Source organism: Gadus chalcogrammus, chromosome 21, assembly GCF_026213295.1.
Source record: "Gadus chalcogrammus isolate NIFS_2021 chromosome 21, NIFS_Gcha_1.0, whole genome shotgun sequence".
Classification (NCBI taxonomy): Eukaryota; Metazoa; Chordata; class Actinopteri; order Gadiformes; family Gadidae; genus Gadus; species Gadus chalcogrammus.
Genome location: NC_079432.1, coordinates 19,930,348 through 19,947,611, shown reverse-complemented (window position 1 = coordinate 19,947,611; position 17,264 = coordinate 19,930,348). Strand labels below are relative to the sequence as shown.

Here is a 17,264-nt window from a genome sequence, read left to right as displayed (position 1 = left end):
TTTTCATTTTCAAAATACCAAATAAAACATGGCTGGCAGAAACTGTATTTCGCTACGATACTTGATTAGGAACATCAACGATTTGAAATAAGCCAAATACTCAAGACAGGACCAATATTCAGAATTTCGGCGTCACACTCTATTTCATCCTAGACAAACCAGAAAGGGGGCTCAATGTTAAAAATACTGGAATTGCCCTTTAACCCCTAGGGAAACAATCAGTCACTCTGCTTCAGATAGATGCCGGAGCATCAAAAGATACCATCAAAAACCTTCGAAGTTTAAACCAACAATGAAAAGGCGTCTCGGGACGTTTCTGTACACAGGCTTCGATTTCTCCATGCTGACGTTTTACAGGCCCAAAAGAAGGACATGAATATTTATTTTCTATGCAGCAGACCTACTGGGCATTGCATGCAACATCGTATCAAAACTAAGGGATGAGTTTGAAGATACCAAAAGCAAAGCACAGGGACTTGCAGCTAGCTGTCATTTAACTCAGAGACGCTTACAAAGAGACATTTTGATGAGATCTGTGAGGACCAGCGCCTCACAAGTCCAGAAGAACGTCTCAAAGAAGGCGTCTTTAACGTGTGCATTGATATTGTTGTTCCTGAAACATTGATTCAGAGGGATGGATGCAATTGACATGAGATTCCAATGTCTGCATCAGTGTTTCCGCTAGAATAAATTGGTGCCAGTCATGTGACCTGGAAAGGTTTCATTTTAACGTTTTTAGATCGGGCCCAGAAAATCAAGCCAGACCCAACCCGAGCCCGTGCACGTTCTGTCCGAGCCCGGCCCGGCCCGACACATTAACTGTAATTATGAGCCCGAGCCCGATTTCAACCCGAATTTTTTTTAATAAATGTGTAACTTTGTACACATTTGTTACTTAGGCCTACTCTGCTAAATATATATGTAAGGAATAATGTATAAAACGCCGGTCATTATCGGGAAAATAATCCCAGACATTATCCTCTATCTATATATACATTATCCCGCTTATTACACAGCTACTTGCCAAAATGAAAAAATAACTTACAAAAAAATACAAAATATTCGTTACCAGCATTCGTAGTGTTGATCAGCAGTGAAATAGTCTGCCAAAGATGTTGACGTGGCTTAGCAACCGAAGACACTGGGGTTGACAAGTTACTGGACTACTTACTACCCATGCAAGTGAACGGAGTGTTCCACAGCATTGAGAAGACCCGTGTAATAAAGGCCTATAATATTTCTGTTTATGGCATAGATTTCTCCTCAGATAAGGCCAATAAAGCAATGATTGGGTCTTGCCGGGTCGGGTCAATCAAAACCCTCATTGTTTTACAATTGGCTAACCAATGACAACTGTAGCATATTTAAACACAATTCAAATTGTGCAGAGGGATTTATTTCCATTGGTCATTCTGAACGGAGACATTTATAATTTCCGTTCCTCCTGGCAGTAGCTCAGGAGGTAGAGCGGGTTGGCTGGTAACCTGAAGGTTGTTGGTTCGATCCCCGGCTCCTCCTAGCTGAGTGTCGAGGTGTCCTTGAGCAAGGCACCTAACCTTAAATGCTCCCAACGAGCTGGCTGTCACCTAGCATGGTTGACTCCGCCGTCGTTGTGTGAATGTGTGTGTGAATGGTGAATGTGAGGCAATATTGTAAAGCGCTTTGGGTGGCCAATGGTTAGAAAAGCACTATATAAATGCAGTCCATTTACATTTACAACGGAAATTCTGGTCTGCATCCCAGTGAACTCATACAGGCAAACAATGATGCGATGCACGCATCCGCAGAGACACTGGCCCTTCTCTTCTCTAAAGCAAGCGTGCCCGCCAAATGGATTAACCAAAAACTCTATGTCCACAGAGGAGAGCAAGGAGAAGAATATGTTTTGAACATTGTTAAAGAAAGAAAACATTTGATTTAGGGGGAATCAAATTACCTCAGGTTAAACTGTTAGCCTCGCATTTAGGCCTATTTCTATTTTCTTTGGTCTGTGCACGATTCTCTCGGACGGTCCACTTGAATCTTGTGTTGGTTCTGTGCTGGATACGATATACATATTTGGTCTATGTTGAGTTAGTTTGCACACGTTGTCATGTTAGCGGTTGTTTGTGGCTTGCCCGCGCTGTATATTAATAAGCGCTACATGGTTTGCTTGAAGGACTTTATTCGACGTTGAATAATCGGAAGATGACATTACTGCTATCCTACCGAGCTTGAAATAGAACTAAACTTTTAATTTGATCAGTTTACTGTAGCCCAAGTCACGTCGTTGTTACATGCAGCGTTAATGCAACGTTTTCTTAATTTTCTTTGAACTTGACATTTAAAGTCCGTCATTCCTGCTTCCTTTACCTTTGCCTGCCTCCAGGTATTGCCTCTGGGGAATAAATAAATGCACATAAGTGCAGTTTTCTTACTGCAGTTATCTCAGTTATCAAAGCCTCTCAGTTATCAAAATGCAGTGTGGAACGCCTTGTGGTTTCTGGTGTATTGTTCATTTTGCTGGCGTCTCTACAACCGCACCTCCATTGTCAAAGACCCCAAACCCCATTCCTAACCCCAGGGGGTTTTATGGTGCGCTGCTGGGTCCTGGTAGACAGTTCTATCTCATCAAAAAGTGATTAAGGATTGAATATAATTGAGTTTGGGCCAAAGACTGGTGAGAGGTGACCATAGTAGAGGTGACCATAGAGAGGTAGTCCCGCTCTCAATGGGCCAAATATAGAAGATTCTGCTGCTGGTTGTTCAAATCCCAAACAATAGCGACGTCTAGAAGGAAAATCGACACCCTAAAGTGGTGGTGTTAAACAACGGATGACGTTACGGACGCTACAGTCTATGGTTGTAGTGGATAGATTCTCCCCCAGGGATCAGCTGTTATAGACTGTGATTGTATGGAGTGATTGATGAATGCAGACATGAAGCTGCTTTGTCCTGTATACAAGGGGAGGGAAATCAGCTCTGGAGGGGTGGGGTTCAGGGAGTGGGGTGGGCCTTATCGCTTCAGTCCAGCGGACGCTGAATTACAAAAGGCGTGAAGAGATAAATCAATATGCTAGAGGTGGATAGGAGGAAAGCACTATAGTAAGCGTCACAAACACACAGGCATGCAAGCACCAACACACATACCAGACCCCCCAAACAAGGCACTGCGGGTAGAGTAAGGCAGAAGGCGCCATCCTCAACAAACATGGCCCCTCTTTGGCTCTTGTTTATCTTACGCTAACTGGACATGTGCGTGTGTCTTGTGCACTCCAACACACACATCTAGCTGATGTAATTTCCCTTGGGGAAATTGGTAAAAAGGTACAGAATGAGCATTACTTTTTCCTCCCTGTGTTCTGGCACACTTAATTAATCACCCTGATTCATAGTTAATGAATTACGCTGGACAAGCCAAACAGATGAGCAAAGGACCCTCCGGAAAACATAGTCCAAATAATTAGTTATTACAATATTTTGAAGTCTCACTATAATAGGAAAAGAATGCTTACTCATGAAACTTCAGTGTATCTACTCATCTTTTTGCATTAAAATCCTTACAAATCACAATAGCTTATTATGATACAAAACCTATGATTTGCACAGGCCTATTGGAATGCAGCAGACGTTTGAACTTACCTTTAGCAGCTCCTTGTTGGCGAAGGCCAGAATGCCCTCGAAGATGACGACGTTGGCCCCGTAAACAGTTTTCTGTCAGATGGGGAGTAAACAACACAAACATCCTCAGATAAAATAGCCATCAAAAGGCATCGACGTGGCACTGAAGAACCTAAACAAGTAGCTCACCAGACATCCAAACATTCTTAGAGAATTCTTCACCACCTAAACATGTTTCACTAATGAAGGGTTTCAAGCATTTGCTGAAATACTGTGTAAAAACATTTATACTCAAGTGGATTGATATATTGTTACCGTATTGCCACGGTGTGGTACGCATCACGGTAAAGGCCTCACGGTACGGTCAGCTACAGTAGGGTACCACCACGGTACGGTCAGCTACAGTATGGTACCACCACGGTACATCAGCTACAGTAGGGTACCACGGTACATCAGCTAGAGTAGAGTACCACCACAGTACATCAGCTACAGTAGGGTACCACGGTACATCAGCTACAGTAGGGTACAACCACGGTACATCAGCTACAGTAGGGTACCACCACGGTACATCGTTTGCGTTTCGTTTACATTGTTTGCGTATCTGGCGTCCACACGAATCCGAACACGAAAACGCAAAGGGACGTTTTATCCACCCTGGGACCTGGTTTCAAAAAAGTGCGTTTTCGGGAGAGAAGACGACAGCCTTCACGTGGCCTCTCCTGCGAGTAATGAGAAATGGTGCAAGACTAACTCATGAAACGAATGTCGCTGAAGAATCATCGAGCTGGCAGACCAAGGTACAAGCCAAGGTCAAGACCAAGGCAGAGAACGTCATCAACAGGACGGGCGGACACCCCTACCATCGAAAACCAAGGCCCGTCAGTGCTCGAACTCAACGTCGAGGGCCTTACCATCGCCAAACTCGAAGTAATCAGGCATCACGCCGTTTCCATTAAAGTGGCAGTAGTCCTCCTGCAAGAGACACACTGGGTTTCTGAGAACAACCTCAAGCTGCCTGGGTACCTCGCTGGGTACATCCACAGCAAGACGCATGGAATGGCAACCCTTGTCCGGGAAGGATTAAGCTGGACAGCCATCAGCCAATCTTCACCTGGCTGCAACATGGAGTGGCTGGTCACCAAAATCCAAGAAACATCTGTCGTGAATGTATACAAGCCCCCACCAACAGCGCTGACTTTATCATCACTTCCACCTGTGCCAGCTCCCGCCATCTATACAGGTGACTTCAACTGCCAACATACAGATTGGGGTTACAACCACACTTCCCAGGATGGCGAAGCGCTGAGTGAGTGGGCTTCTAACATTGAAGCACTGCTGCTCTTCGACGCAAAAGAGCCTCCAAGCTTCTTTTCTGCACGCTGGAACACGTACACCAACCCAGACTTGGCCTTCGCCATATGCCGCAGAAACGACCTGAAACCGGAGAAACGTGTCTTGGACAGGTTCCCTCGTTCACACCACCAGCCATCCATCATCACAGTACCATCGCTAGTACAGCCGGTAGCTGGAAAACCGGTCAGGAGATGGAATTTTAGGAAGGCGAACTGGCGGTTGTTTATGGCAGAAACTGAAAGAACTGCTGGACTGCGAGAACCAGAAGCAGCTGATGTGGACGCTGCATACGCCGCATAGGTCCAGGTGGACTGCAGTAGTGGATCGACTTCACCCACTCTAGCCGGAAGGCGTGGCAGACCATCAACCTGCTTTCAGGGAGAAAAACAACACCCAGCAGGTGTCCAGTGACAACAGATGCCATTGCTTCCCAGCTCCTGAAAAATGGCCGCTTCCCAGATGCAGACAAAAAATTCACACGACTGACCTCGTGCGAGGTATCGTCTCTCTCCAGAGCAGCCAGCGCTGATGCTAACCTCTCGGGAGACTTCACAGACTTCACAGCTGAAACTGTTGAAGACAATCCCGGACCGGCACATGGTGATGTTCATCATGGAGATGCTATCGCAGGGGTGGCCAACCAGTCAGAGACTAAGAGCCACATTTTTTACTGTGTTACTGCAAAGAGCCACATCATACACACGGGTACACATGAACATTAGGGATGGGCGAATAGTCGATTCTATCGACTATCGACGATAGATGGATTCCATCGTCGATCGTCTCAAGTAGCCGACAAAAAGGTGATAATTATATTTTAATAATTAATTTTTATTTTATTATTTTTTTTATTAAATTTTTTATAAGCGCTGTGGTAGCTATTTTTTCATCTTAAAAAGCCCCGCAAATTGTAATTTAAATTAACTGGCACCGGTGGAAAACATACTATGTAGAGCTGACCTGCCGTATTCACTCACTGCTGCGAGAGGAGAGGGGAGGGGCTCGAAATCTACCGGTCTGCTCGCACGGCGAAATGACATCACACCCCGCTGCACCATTTCCGGGTCACAGCTGTGGTACATGAGCTGTGTTCGAAATCGTTCCCTATTCACTCACTCACTATTCACACTTTCGCAAATGCAGCCATCATCGCTTCTTTTACATCTATTCCACGGGTTCGTTCCTTCAATGGCACAATGTCAAGGAGTTATTCTCTGATATGACACTCACTTGATACCGACCGTGCAAATATTGCCAACTGTGGCTTGTCCTGAATGTCGCAAGACTCGTCCAATGCGACACTAAAATATTCGCATTCTTGAAGATCGGAGTGCAACTGCGATTCAATAGCCGTGTTAATGTCCGATATTCTGCGTTCAACAGTGTGGCGGGACAGTTGGACGTCTGACACCATTAGTTTTAGTTTGTCATTTTCAGGAGACAAGATTTTAACAACGTCTGAGACATTTTTTTACAAACTCCCCTTCATTGTATGGCTTTTTAGCTCGTGCAATGTTCCAAGCCAGTTGATAAGATGCCAGCGTTAGGGTCTCTGAGTGCGTCGTAGATTTTTGGAACATCTGTGTCTGCTTTTCTGCCTGCCTTTTCAAAGCGATTAACTTGTGCTTGCGAAGTTCAGTCCCTTTCCGAAATTCCTGGTCGAAGTTAGCATGGAGTGAGCTGAAGTGGCGCTGAAGATTTGAAGCCTTGAATTGCGCTAATGACACCTGGCATATAAGGCAGAATGGCTTCCCATTACGTTCAACAAAAAAATATAAACTCTCCCACTCTGTCAAAAACGTCCTTTGTTCCTCTTCATATTTTCTTTTTGCTGTGCATTTTTTACCTGCCATTTTTGGAGCGTAGCCTACTTGACGCAAATTGTTTACTCATGGGAAGGAGCTCTGTCACGTTAAAATTGTACCGGGGGCGAAAATTGTACCGGCCTACGTCATCAGTTGTTGACAATTTGACAACTAATTTGATTGGGTTGTCCGTTGCCGGGCAGGTTTCAAAAAACATTCGGCTCATGTTTCCAAAGACGAAATAACATAATACAGATAACGGATCGCTAGATAACACTTGTTTTTACTTTATATTTGTATTGTATTGAATTGTTTAATCGAATTTAGTTAGTAAACTGAGTGTTTAAAGCAGGTTTCAAAAACCATTCGCGCTTATGTTGCCGAACACCAAATAAGATAATACAGATAACGGATCGCTAGATAACACTTGTTTTTACTTTATATTTGTATTGAATTGTTTAATCGAATTTAGTTAGTAAACTGAGTGTTTAAAGCACGTTTCAAAAACCATTCGCGCTTATGTTGCCGAACACCAAATAACATAATACAGATAACGGATCGCTAGATAACACTTGTTTTTACTTTATATTTGTATTGTATTGAATTGTTTAATCGAATTTAGTTAGTAAACTGAGTGTTTAAAGCAGGTTTCAAAAACCATTCGCGCTTATGTTGCCGAACACCAAATAAGATAATACAGATAACGGATCGCTAGATAACACTTGTTTTTACTTTATATTTGTATTGAATTGTTTAATCGAATTTAGTTAGTAAACTGAGTGTTTAAAGCACGTTTCAAAAACCATTCGCGCTTATGTTGCCGAACACCAAATAACATAATACAGATAACGGATCGCTAGATAACACTTGTTTTTACTTTATATTTGTATTGTATTGAATTGTTTAATCGAATTTAGCTAGTAAACTGAGTGTTTAAAGCAGGTTTCAAAAACCTGTCTTGTCACGCTCAATGAAGGAGTGCAATGAACGAGCATGAAAGTTTGCGAATGTTCAAGAACCTTCCTACGTCATTCGACGCGATCGCCCGTTGCCAGGCAACAAACGATCGCGTCGTCTGTTGCCAGGCAGGTTTGGAATTTGTCAACAACTGATGACGTAGGCCGGTACAATTTTCGCCCCCGGTACAATTTTAACGTGACAGCTCCTCCAAGCTGAGCAGGCCATTTTATGTTGCATCAACACCAAACGTTTGTGAACGTTATTTTGCGTCATCAATTAAAACGTTTGCGAACATGCACACACATACAAAAAAAAAAAAAGATAAAAAAAAAAAATATATATATATTTAACACAAAATTTGATGTGAACTGAAGAGCCGCACGAAACGAGGCAAAGAGCCGCAGGTTGGCCACCCCTGTGCTATCGAACCGCAGCTTCACTCTACGGACCAGCGATGGCCAGACCAGCAGGCTTCGTAGGCTGAAGAACGGTGTTCCGCAAGGCTCCGTCCTCTCACCAATCTTATTCAACATCTACATTCACGACCTGCCGGATACAACATCTGCCAAGTACGGCTATGCAGACGATTTAACCATCATGCTTCGACGTCCAACAAGGAAGGCGATGGAAGATGGTCTCAACCGAGACATGGGCATCTTGGCAGATTACCTCCATAAGTGGCACCTTCAGCTCAGCATGGGCAAGACAGTGTCTGCAGCATACCACCTCAACAATCGGGACGCAAGAAGGGAACTGGGGTCACACTTTTCGGTGGGTCGCAGAATTAGGTGCAACACCGGATTCGTCTGGAAGGTCGGCCCAAACGCACACGACGTATGCGTTTTCACACCAAAAAAGATCTGTGTGGACGGGGCCTGAGTATACATCTGAGTGTAGGCTACAAACACGATTAACTATTTACAAGTGCAAAAACACCAACATATTCTTTATTTTGCTCACCAGTTGTTGAGCAAAAAAGCCTCTACGTCTTTCTTGTAGATCGCACCATCTTTCAACGTCTTTGTTTAATGCAACACCTCTACCAAAGTCCCACCCCTGGAACCGTGGAGCCGTCTAATCGCATTTACATCAAAATGAAACCGCCAATGTGTGTAGGGTCCGGGAGGGTAAATTGGGGTGCTAGCTCAAGCAGGCAATTTACCTCGGGCAGAGTAAACACGCAGACCAGAGAGAGAGAGAGAATGTTTTAAGCTAACCATCATGGTGTCAGCGACTCACCCAGTCTTTTCTCCTGCTGTGGGAGGTGAAGTCGTAAACCGGAACTTTGATGCTCTTGCCTTTCTTCAGCTTCCTCAGCACAGTGACCAGCAGCTCAAAGTCAAAGGCATCGGGGTGGTCGAAGTTGTACTCGTTCTTACCGGCCAACTCCTGCTCTTCTTTATTCAATACCTGGCTCATGCGCACACACACACACACACACACACACAGTTTAGTTACAGTGAAGGTAGGTCTACTACAGAAATTTATCTAATGATAACTAGGTGTTGGGAGTGTTTACAATGCTTACTCGGTAAGGCAAAAAGAGCCGATGGAAAAACCCCTCTAAAAAGGCATGTCGCCAAGTTTGCATCTTTCTTGTGCTACATTTGAAGATGGCGTGCATATGGCCCATGCCCTAACTTCTAATGGTGCCATTTACCAGTCAATAGAGAGGTCATTTTCAATACAAAAGTATAAACACCAATAAATGAAACCGTGTCGGACAGAAGACTAATATTCTTGGAACTTCTGCTGATTGAAAAGAAGACGCTTCACTGAATGAATGGTCAATGGGTCGCATTCAACGACACAATCCCGGAGTTTAAGCCGCGTTTCCAACGGACGAACTTCCCCAAGGATCAGACAGTGCTACGGCAGCAACGGGGCAGACGGCACAGATTCTGGGCCTCAACCACACAGGGCGAGGGTCGGAGATGAGTTTCCAGTTTGTGAAGGATACATTCTTGCAAGATGAATTCATTCACAATTGGTATATACTAGAATACTAGAATTTGAAAAGGTTTGTTTTATGCTTTTATGATTTTTCCCTTTCCTCCAGCTTTTGCTAATCTGCTTTAAAATAATGTTTACCTAATGCCAATGGTCATCAGATCACAGGATGTTGAATATGGTTCAAGTGGATAGGATTTCTAATTATAGAAGCTGTAATGTTTAGATGGAGATAGTAACATAGGTTAATTGAACATACTCTGAGCCACTGCTCTCCTATCATATGGCGACTTCTCTTAGCTCTGTTAAGTTGAGGCCGTTCTCTATATCCCCAACATTGTAGCGGTTCCGCAGGTAGTGCTATGTGTGATAAAAGGATTATGTATTGCTGTGTACTCTTGCGTATGTGTGGTCAAGCTTTCTTCTCAGGTGTTTTTACTAAAGGCTGTGAAACTCTATTGTGGGCCAACTCTGCTAGAAAGGAGACTGGTGCATGCATACATTAAATAGGAATTTAATGACAACTATTGTGTTTCTTCCATTTTGAAGTGTCATCTGTCCTAGACGCAGTGTCTCAAAGTAATTGCCACAACATCCACAAAGCCAATAAAAACAGTTCCACTTTGTAAATTTTTATTAAACATAATGAAATAATTAATATTTCAAATAATTATGGGAAAACTTGACATATTTAGGTGGATTCAGAAAAGTTATTTCTTTAAAAACACAATACTTTTTGAATGCAATATTGTAGAACTTCTGTGGACAAGCAGATGACACTGCTCTTTGACGAGGCGTTTGGGGATCCAACTCTTTATGTCGAGGGGTTTAAGACCCACACCCCAGAACACGTCAGTATGAGGGACCCTCAAATGAGGTGGTTCCCAGCCATGCCTCTTCAGTAAAGGGGTGTCAGAAGCCAAAAAACTGTCTAGTTAGATCAGGAAATGCGTGGCGTGTCCGCAATACCCCAGATGACAGCCCTGACATTCCTTCCTAGGCAGCCCCAGCTGTTTGTTTACATTTGCAAAAAGTTATTTTGAGAAAAAACATTGCTTCTAATTTCTTCAAATTATTTTGGTACTGAGGTATATTGAACATCACTGTAGTGATTATATTTTATACAGTTTATTTAATTCTATGCTTCAAAGGGTCCATAGTCAGCTTTATAAATGTTGAGAAACTTTAAATTATTAAAGTTAATTCAAATAGACAGATAATATAAAACATTACCTTATACGCAAAGGATCATGCACAGCGAAAAAGGCTAATGGAGGAACCAAGCTGAAGGCTGTAGTAATGTAGTTATCAATAAGACCTACTGTGGGCTTCCTTTGGTTTCTTTGCAGCAGACGTTTTCAACCTCCATTAGCATTCTAGCACATTTTACACTAGTGCACCGAAATAAGGATGGCAATAAATCCACTTGGGTCGGTCAACAAGCCCAGGGTTGTGCTCCACTGTGGTACGTCCTGCCACCCTCTTCGCTTGACCAGGGCTGTAGTGGAGGCTTACGCAACTTGAACGTCTCCTAGTTAAGTTTTACCAGTGCAAGCCGTTATATATTCAAGTGGTGCTGTATTATCAGTGATTACTGTATCTGCAACTAATCACATCACCTATACTATGCAGACATGTTTCATCAAATGTTGCGTTTCTTCTACAGGCACATTGAAATAACTAAGTGATGTGATCTATAGTCTTTAAGCTTTAGCAATTAGTTTGAGCATCATGCTCCCCATACACAAATATTGCTGAATGTTCAGAATTCCACCTAGTTGCGTTTTGTGATTTGACATTGTGTCCTACTATTTTACATTCTACAAATAAGTTAACAAATATTCAGTATATCTTTATTTTTTTTCCTTTGGTATGTCGTGGTCTGCCATACCTTGATAACAGAATTCATAGTTTACCACCTTTTTTTTACCACTACCCTCCTAGTTGCAACAGTGCTCAAGTGTCAAACAGAGCCTGAATTAATGGTTCAGTGCAACTCAGGCTCTACTCTCGTTTGCCCAATCACAACAGAGTTGGCCAGCTGACCAATCAGAGCAAACTGGGCTTATGGGGAGGGGTAGCCATGGCAGGAGACCAAACCAGTTGAAAGGGGTCTACAGCACTGAGCAGTGGGAGAATAATATGGTGCATTTTATCATTGAAGCATGTGAACCTATTCAAGTAGTACCCACAAATTAAATGATTAACCAAGAAAATAGGTAATTTATGACATTTAAGGAAGAAGCCCAGGTTGTAGTTTCAGATTCAGACAACTTTATTTATCCCAAGAAGGGTAATTCATTTGCAGCTTACCCAGTCCATTCACACACCTTAAGAGACTTAAAAACTCAGACAAGATAGTTATGTCAAAGGCAGGAGATCAGCGTACATAGGTCAGTACAAAGAACCAACCAGCAGCAGTAAATAAAATAAAACATTTGTTATGGTTCATGGTTGCCAGGTTATGTTACTTATATATTTAAAAAGGTTTTCCAGAATGTAGTGGCTATGTGATGCAACCTAAAACACTACCGGTAAAAAGTTTGGGGTCACCCAGAGAATTTCATATCTTCCATGAAAACTCACACTTTTATTCAACAGTTTTCAGCTGTGCTAACCTAAATGCAAAAGGGTTTTCTGATTATCAATTAGCCTTTTAACACGATTAGCTAAACAATATACCATTAGAACACAGGTGGTTGGTGGAATGGACCTCGGTACACCTATGTAGATATTCCATAAAAAATCTGCAGTTTCAGGCTAGAATAGTAATTTACCACATTAACAATGACTAGACTGTATTTCTGATTAATTTAATGTTATCTTCATTAAAATAAACATTGCTTTTCTTTAAAAAATAATGACATTTCTGTCTCCTTGGAAATTTTGAACCAGGTGGTAGTTGCTATGTTATCAGTGTTTTCCCCAGTGAGAGTTTCAGTTCGCAGTAGTATACACAACCATCTGGTGCTGCCGTTTCGATTCCATTCAAAAAGCGTCATGGCACGACTCTTGAAACATACTACCGATGCATTATTAATCTTTATTTTTTGGTACTTGATGGGAGTATGTTTTCTTTCCCTCCGAGAGTTTTGTAATTCGTTGATTAGAGAAAAAGCTTTTGTCACAAATATGACTTTCTATGAACGATGCTTCCTATGAACAATGCAATAATTACAACACAACATGGAAGAATGTAAAAAAATAGGTTTCAGTTTTCTTTTCTTTCTAATCTTTATTTTCTATGTCATTAAAGCAAAAGCTGTTCTTGTGTCTGGTTGTGAGTTTGCGTGCGTGCTATGCGTAGATCGTGTCAAAACAAATCAGATTGGCCAATACACACTGAAGATAAATTTAATAATTTCAAAATTACCCTCTCTGGCGAACAGAATCTTGCAGCAGGCGAACTAATTAAAAAAGTTTATTTTTTTATTCCGATTATTAATTTATCTGCATCGAGACGGAATCGTTCTAGAGAGAATCGCGATGCAACGTAGCATCGATTATTTTTCCCACCCCTAGTTATGCAGATATTATATGATGATTAAGGAGGTAGTCTCTATGTGATAGAGACAAGATAGGTGGTACCTTGTAAAAGGAGTCCATTGAGAGAAGAACCACCCAGGGAACATCCAGCGCCTCAATGATCTTATTGGCCACAGTGGTTTTCCCAGAAGCACTCCCTCCACAGAGGCCTATGGGACACAAAGAGGAGCTGCTGGGTTATTTTTAACAATACACAACTGCATAGGAAGGCCCTGACTATACACAGTGGCCCAGACTGTGTGTAGAAATATGAGAAAACGTGAAGGAGCATTAGTATGGCCAGTCGAGTACATAGGTAGACATTATATTACATCTGACGACCGATAACATTTCCATTTGATTGCAGGGCTCCAGAGTGCGCCTAATTTGGGCGCACATGCGCCTAGAATTCGGGGTAGTGCGACCAAATATTTTATTTGGGCGCACCGGTGCGACTGAATATTTATCTGGTATAATTATTATTATTTATTTTTTTACAGAGCAGTCTATTCATAATATTGTAATAACCACGGAAGAGGCAGTGAATGAAGTATTGATCAGACAGCGAAGCCCAATCCAGGGGCCTGTACTACGAAGCTCGATTAGAGGGTTAGCGAGGTATGTTGAGCTGAAAGCCTGGGTTAGCTGTACCATGAAAGTCTATCTCTTTAAGCGTCGCTGTATCACCATGGTGACTTACGCTCGCAACCAAACCTGGTTGGGAGCAGCTTTTCAGCGAGTCCCGGAGATCGGCTACTTATATCGGCGTGCGCAGCTTCCTAGCCCCTCCTCCGATAATGGCGTCACCATTTGTGGGTGTTCCCATGGACCTCGGCGCACTTCTCGTACAGGCGTCTCTCCGGAGACAGAGGGTTTTTCGGGACAGAACCGATCCCTTGGCATTGTCTGACGATATTCTTTATGAGAGATACAGATTCTGCATTTATTTAAGGCATTTATTTAATGGTCAAGATATTATTAATCAATGGCGTAAATATCGACGGTGCAACCGGTGCAGCTGCCCGGGTTGCCCCCCCCCCCCCCCCACGTCAACCACTTAGCGCAAGGCAGGCACGGTCCACCCCCCCCCTCCTCAACAACTCAAAACTTGGGTGCACCATAAATACGTGCTGGTGCACCCAAATTAAACATTTTGGCCACCAGTGCACCCAAGGAAAAAGTTAGTCTGGAGCCCTGGATTGGAAAACATATGCTTACTCAAATGGAAATTGATATTGATATTATGAAAAAAAGAACACATTCAATACAAGTTTCAGTGATCCAATGAAAAAATCCAAAGTGTGAAATATTGTCGTATGCCCAGTCTTCCAAAAACTAATCTGAAAGAAGTCGATGCTACGATGATGCGTCTAAGACAGAAAACACAGTTCTATATTCCTATAGAACTGTGCAGTCTCTTGCAGTGTTTGAGCGACAGCTCCAAACAGCAACCAGGGCAGAGGTCCCTGCGGCCTGCTTGCAGTGGGGTCGGGCAGCTCTGGATCTTCATTCATTTGTAACCATAAACACCGGTCAGCCAAACGCTCTGTGTGTCACTGTATGAGCACATTTCAAATTTAGACAACTGCTCACTGATTTCTGACCAATAAGGGGTGCCTGATTACTTCAGAGATTCCATCTTGCAAGTCAATCACAGGCGAATGAATGCAACACTTTTGGACGGTGGGCAGGGAGAGAGCAGATGGAGGCTACGTTTCGCGCTCTCTTTACGTGTCTCAAATCGTACCCACAGCACCTTTAAATGACACAGCTGCATGGTCCAAATGATAATGGTGACAATATACAGCAAACGCTTTGAATTTTATTCCACTGTATATTTTTTGCAAAGGTACAACTCTGTAGGTTTTAGATAACAACTTTCTGGCCCAATCACTAGAACAGTGTCAATGTAAAAGTCTTTAAGACATACGAGGGTGTGCTCTCACCGATGACAAACGCCTCTGTAAAGGTGGTCCCTGCAACGTTGTACCAGGGTGGTCTCCCGGCTGTGTAGATGGTCCTCTTACTGGTTCTCAGCAAAGGGGGCTCTGTTTTGGATTGGCTGGTTGTCCGTTTCCGTGGGGAAAGCGAAGGGGTCAGAAGACATCGCTGAGCGTGGCCCGGCAGGCTGTCCATGGAATCATCACTGCTCCCGCTGGGGGGAAAAGAAATGTCCACTTGACATAGTGTAGTTATTAATTTGACAATGCTGGATGAATGAGTGCAGAGTGAACGAGTGACCATCAGAAGTGCCTAGTTAGCTCATGACCTATCCCAACGCCACTACCATGTGTTTCAGGCATTCAGACAAGAATGAACATGAGAGATGTTCTGCCGAGAGAGAAGAGACTGAATCCAAAATCTCTGAATCCAGTCTACGGAGTTCTCTTGCAGTGTTATTGTGTGTGTGGTTGAGGGGGGTGCTGGGAGATCTTGCCAGTCTCCCCAGGAAAAACACAGCTGCCCTGGACACACCTGGGCGCTGGGACAGTCTCTCGCATGAGTAAGGTTGTCATCACGTGGCCGTTACTACTGAAGATAGATCAAATACTTGTTTCTTTACGATTAAAAGCATACTAGAGTGAACCAAAATCCATTAAAACATTTCCACTATCTAAAGAATCACCAAAAATAAGGGCATTGAGAACATCTTTCTTTCCTTAGAACCCCAAAGGCTGATTAGATATAAGAACTTGCTCCAGCTATAATGGCTCCGTAAAAAAGTAGTTAAATGTCATCAAGGCCATTTTTATTTTACCAAAGTGGCATCAGCAATCATAGAAGACGCAAGACGCCATGCTAGTTTTTGCAAAGCATCTTAATAGATACAACATGTTCACAACCACTTCTTTGGTTGTTCCAGAGAAGTAGACCGGGAATTTATGCTACCCTTAAGACAAGAGCTTCTCATAGCTTTAAGACAGAGATGTGAGGCTATCTTTAAGACAGATGTTAGGCTATCTTTAAGACAGATGTTAGGCTATCTTTAAGGCAGATGTTAGGCTAGCTTTAAGAGAGATGTTAGGCTTAACTTTAAGAAAGATGTTAGGCTAGCTTTAAGACCGATGTTAAGCTAGCTTTAAGACTGATGTTAGGCTAGCTTTAAGAGGAGAGTTTAGGCTAGCTTTAAGACGAGATATTAGGCTAGCTTTAAGACAGTTAGCCCGTCAGCTAACATCAGAAGAGCTGCTCATTGAGCGGTTAGGTGTGGACTATTAATAGACGCATTCTCCTTGTGATACCTGTCAGGTCTTGGCGCAGGCCGGTCTTCTTCTACCCCTTCATCCTTGTGTATCATGGTCATGTCTTCCTCTGGGCTGGTGTAAGTCGCCATGTTTCCATGTCGAGGAAAACCGGCGCGTGTACACGCAGGAGAGGCTTGATGACGTCAGCCTCTGTGTACAATACGGCGCAGAGCATTATACGCACACACGCACACGCACACACACACGCACGCACGCACGCACGCACGCACGCACACACACACACACACACACGCGCACACACACACACACACACACACACACACACGCACACACGCACACACGTGTGAAGGACTGATTAAACATTGACATTAATATCCATTATATAGTACCATCAATGAAGGGTCTCATTTGGCATATTTATTAATTTACAGGAGTTAGGCCCGTGCTAGGCACCATGTTAACCAAACCAGAACCCAACTATAAATTAAGCAGATCCGGGGTATCCAAAGCGATTTACAAATAAGGCTAAGAACATTGGAAGAATAAAATAAAATAAAAAATTGAGTGTGTATACGGCTTTGATTTATCTTTTTGTTTTTATTTGCTCATTATATATTTTATAAAATGAATAAAAAGCACACAAACAATTCTTGCAGTGGATCTAGGCATAAACCCAGATATTGGCAAATATACATTGAAATCTAGCTATACAACAGGCAAATGTATTAATATGTAACTATTATTAGTATTATTTATTATTAGTATTATTAAAATAAAAATGTCATTAAAAACGTATAATTAATATGACAAAATACATAAAGTTAGCTGCCATAAACTGCAATTACCTCTGTTGTACATCTCAACA

General features: G+C 42.8%; 1 protein-coding gene across 2 annotated transcripts in view; it reads right to left on the bottom strand.

Moving 5' to 3' along the window:
- The window catches only part of si:ch211-243j20.2 (uridine-cytidine kinase-like 1), a 32,572-nt gene extending 15,984 nt beyond the window's left edge, over positions 1-16,588 (bottom strand). For both annotated transcript variants that reach the window (XM_056581611.1, XM_056581612.1), the window contains exons 1-5: positions 16,436-16,588; positions 15,140-15,348; positions 13,257-13,363; positions 8,958-9,128; positions 3,622-3,693 (exon numbers count right to left, since the gene is read on the bottom strand). In XM_056581611.1, coding sequence (XP_056437586.1) covers positions 3,622-3,693; positions 8,958-9,128; positions 13,257-13,363; positions 15,140-15,348; positions 16,436-16,527 — 651 coding nt within the window. In that variant the 5' untranslated portion in view covers positions 16,528-16,588. The remainder of the gene's footprint in view (positions 1-3,621; positions 3,694-8,957; positions 9,129-13,256; positions 13,364-15,139; positions 15,349-16,435) is intronic.
- Positions 16,589-17,264: the final 676 nt, after the last annotated feature.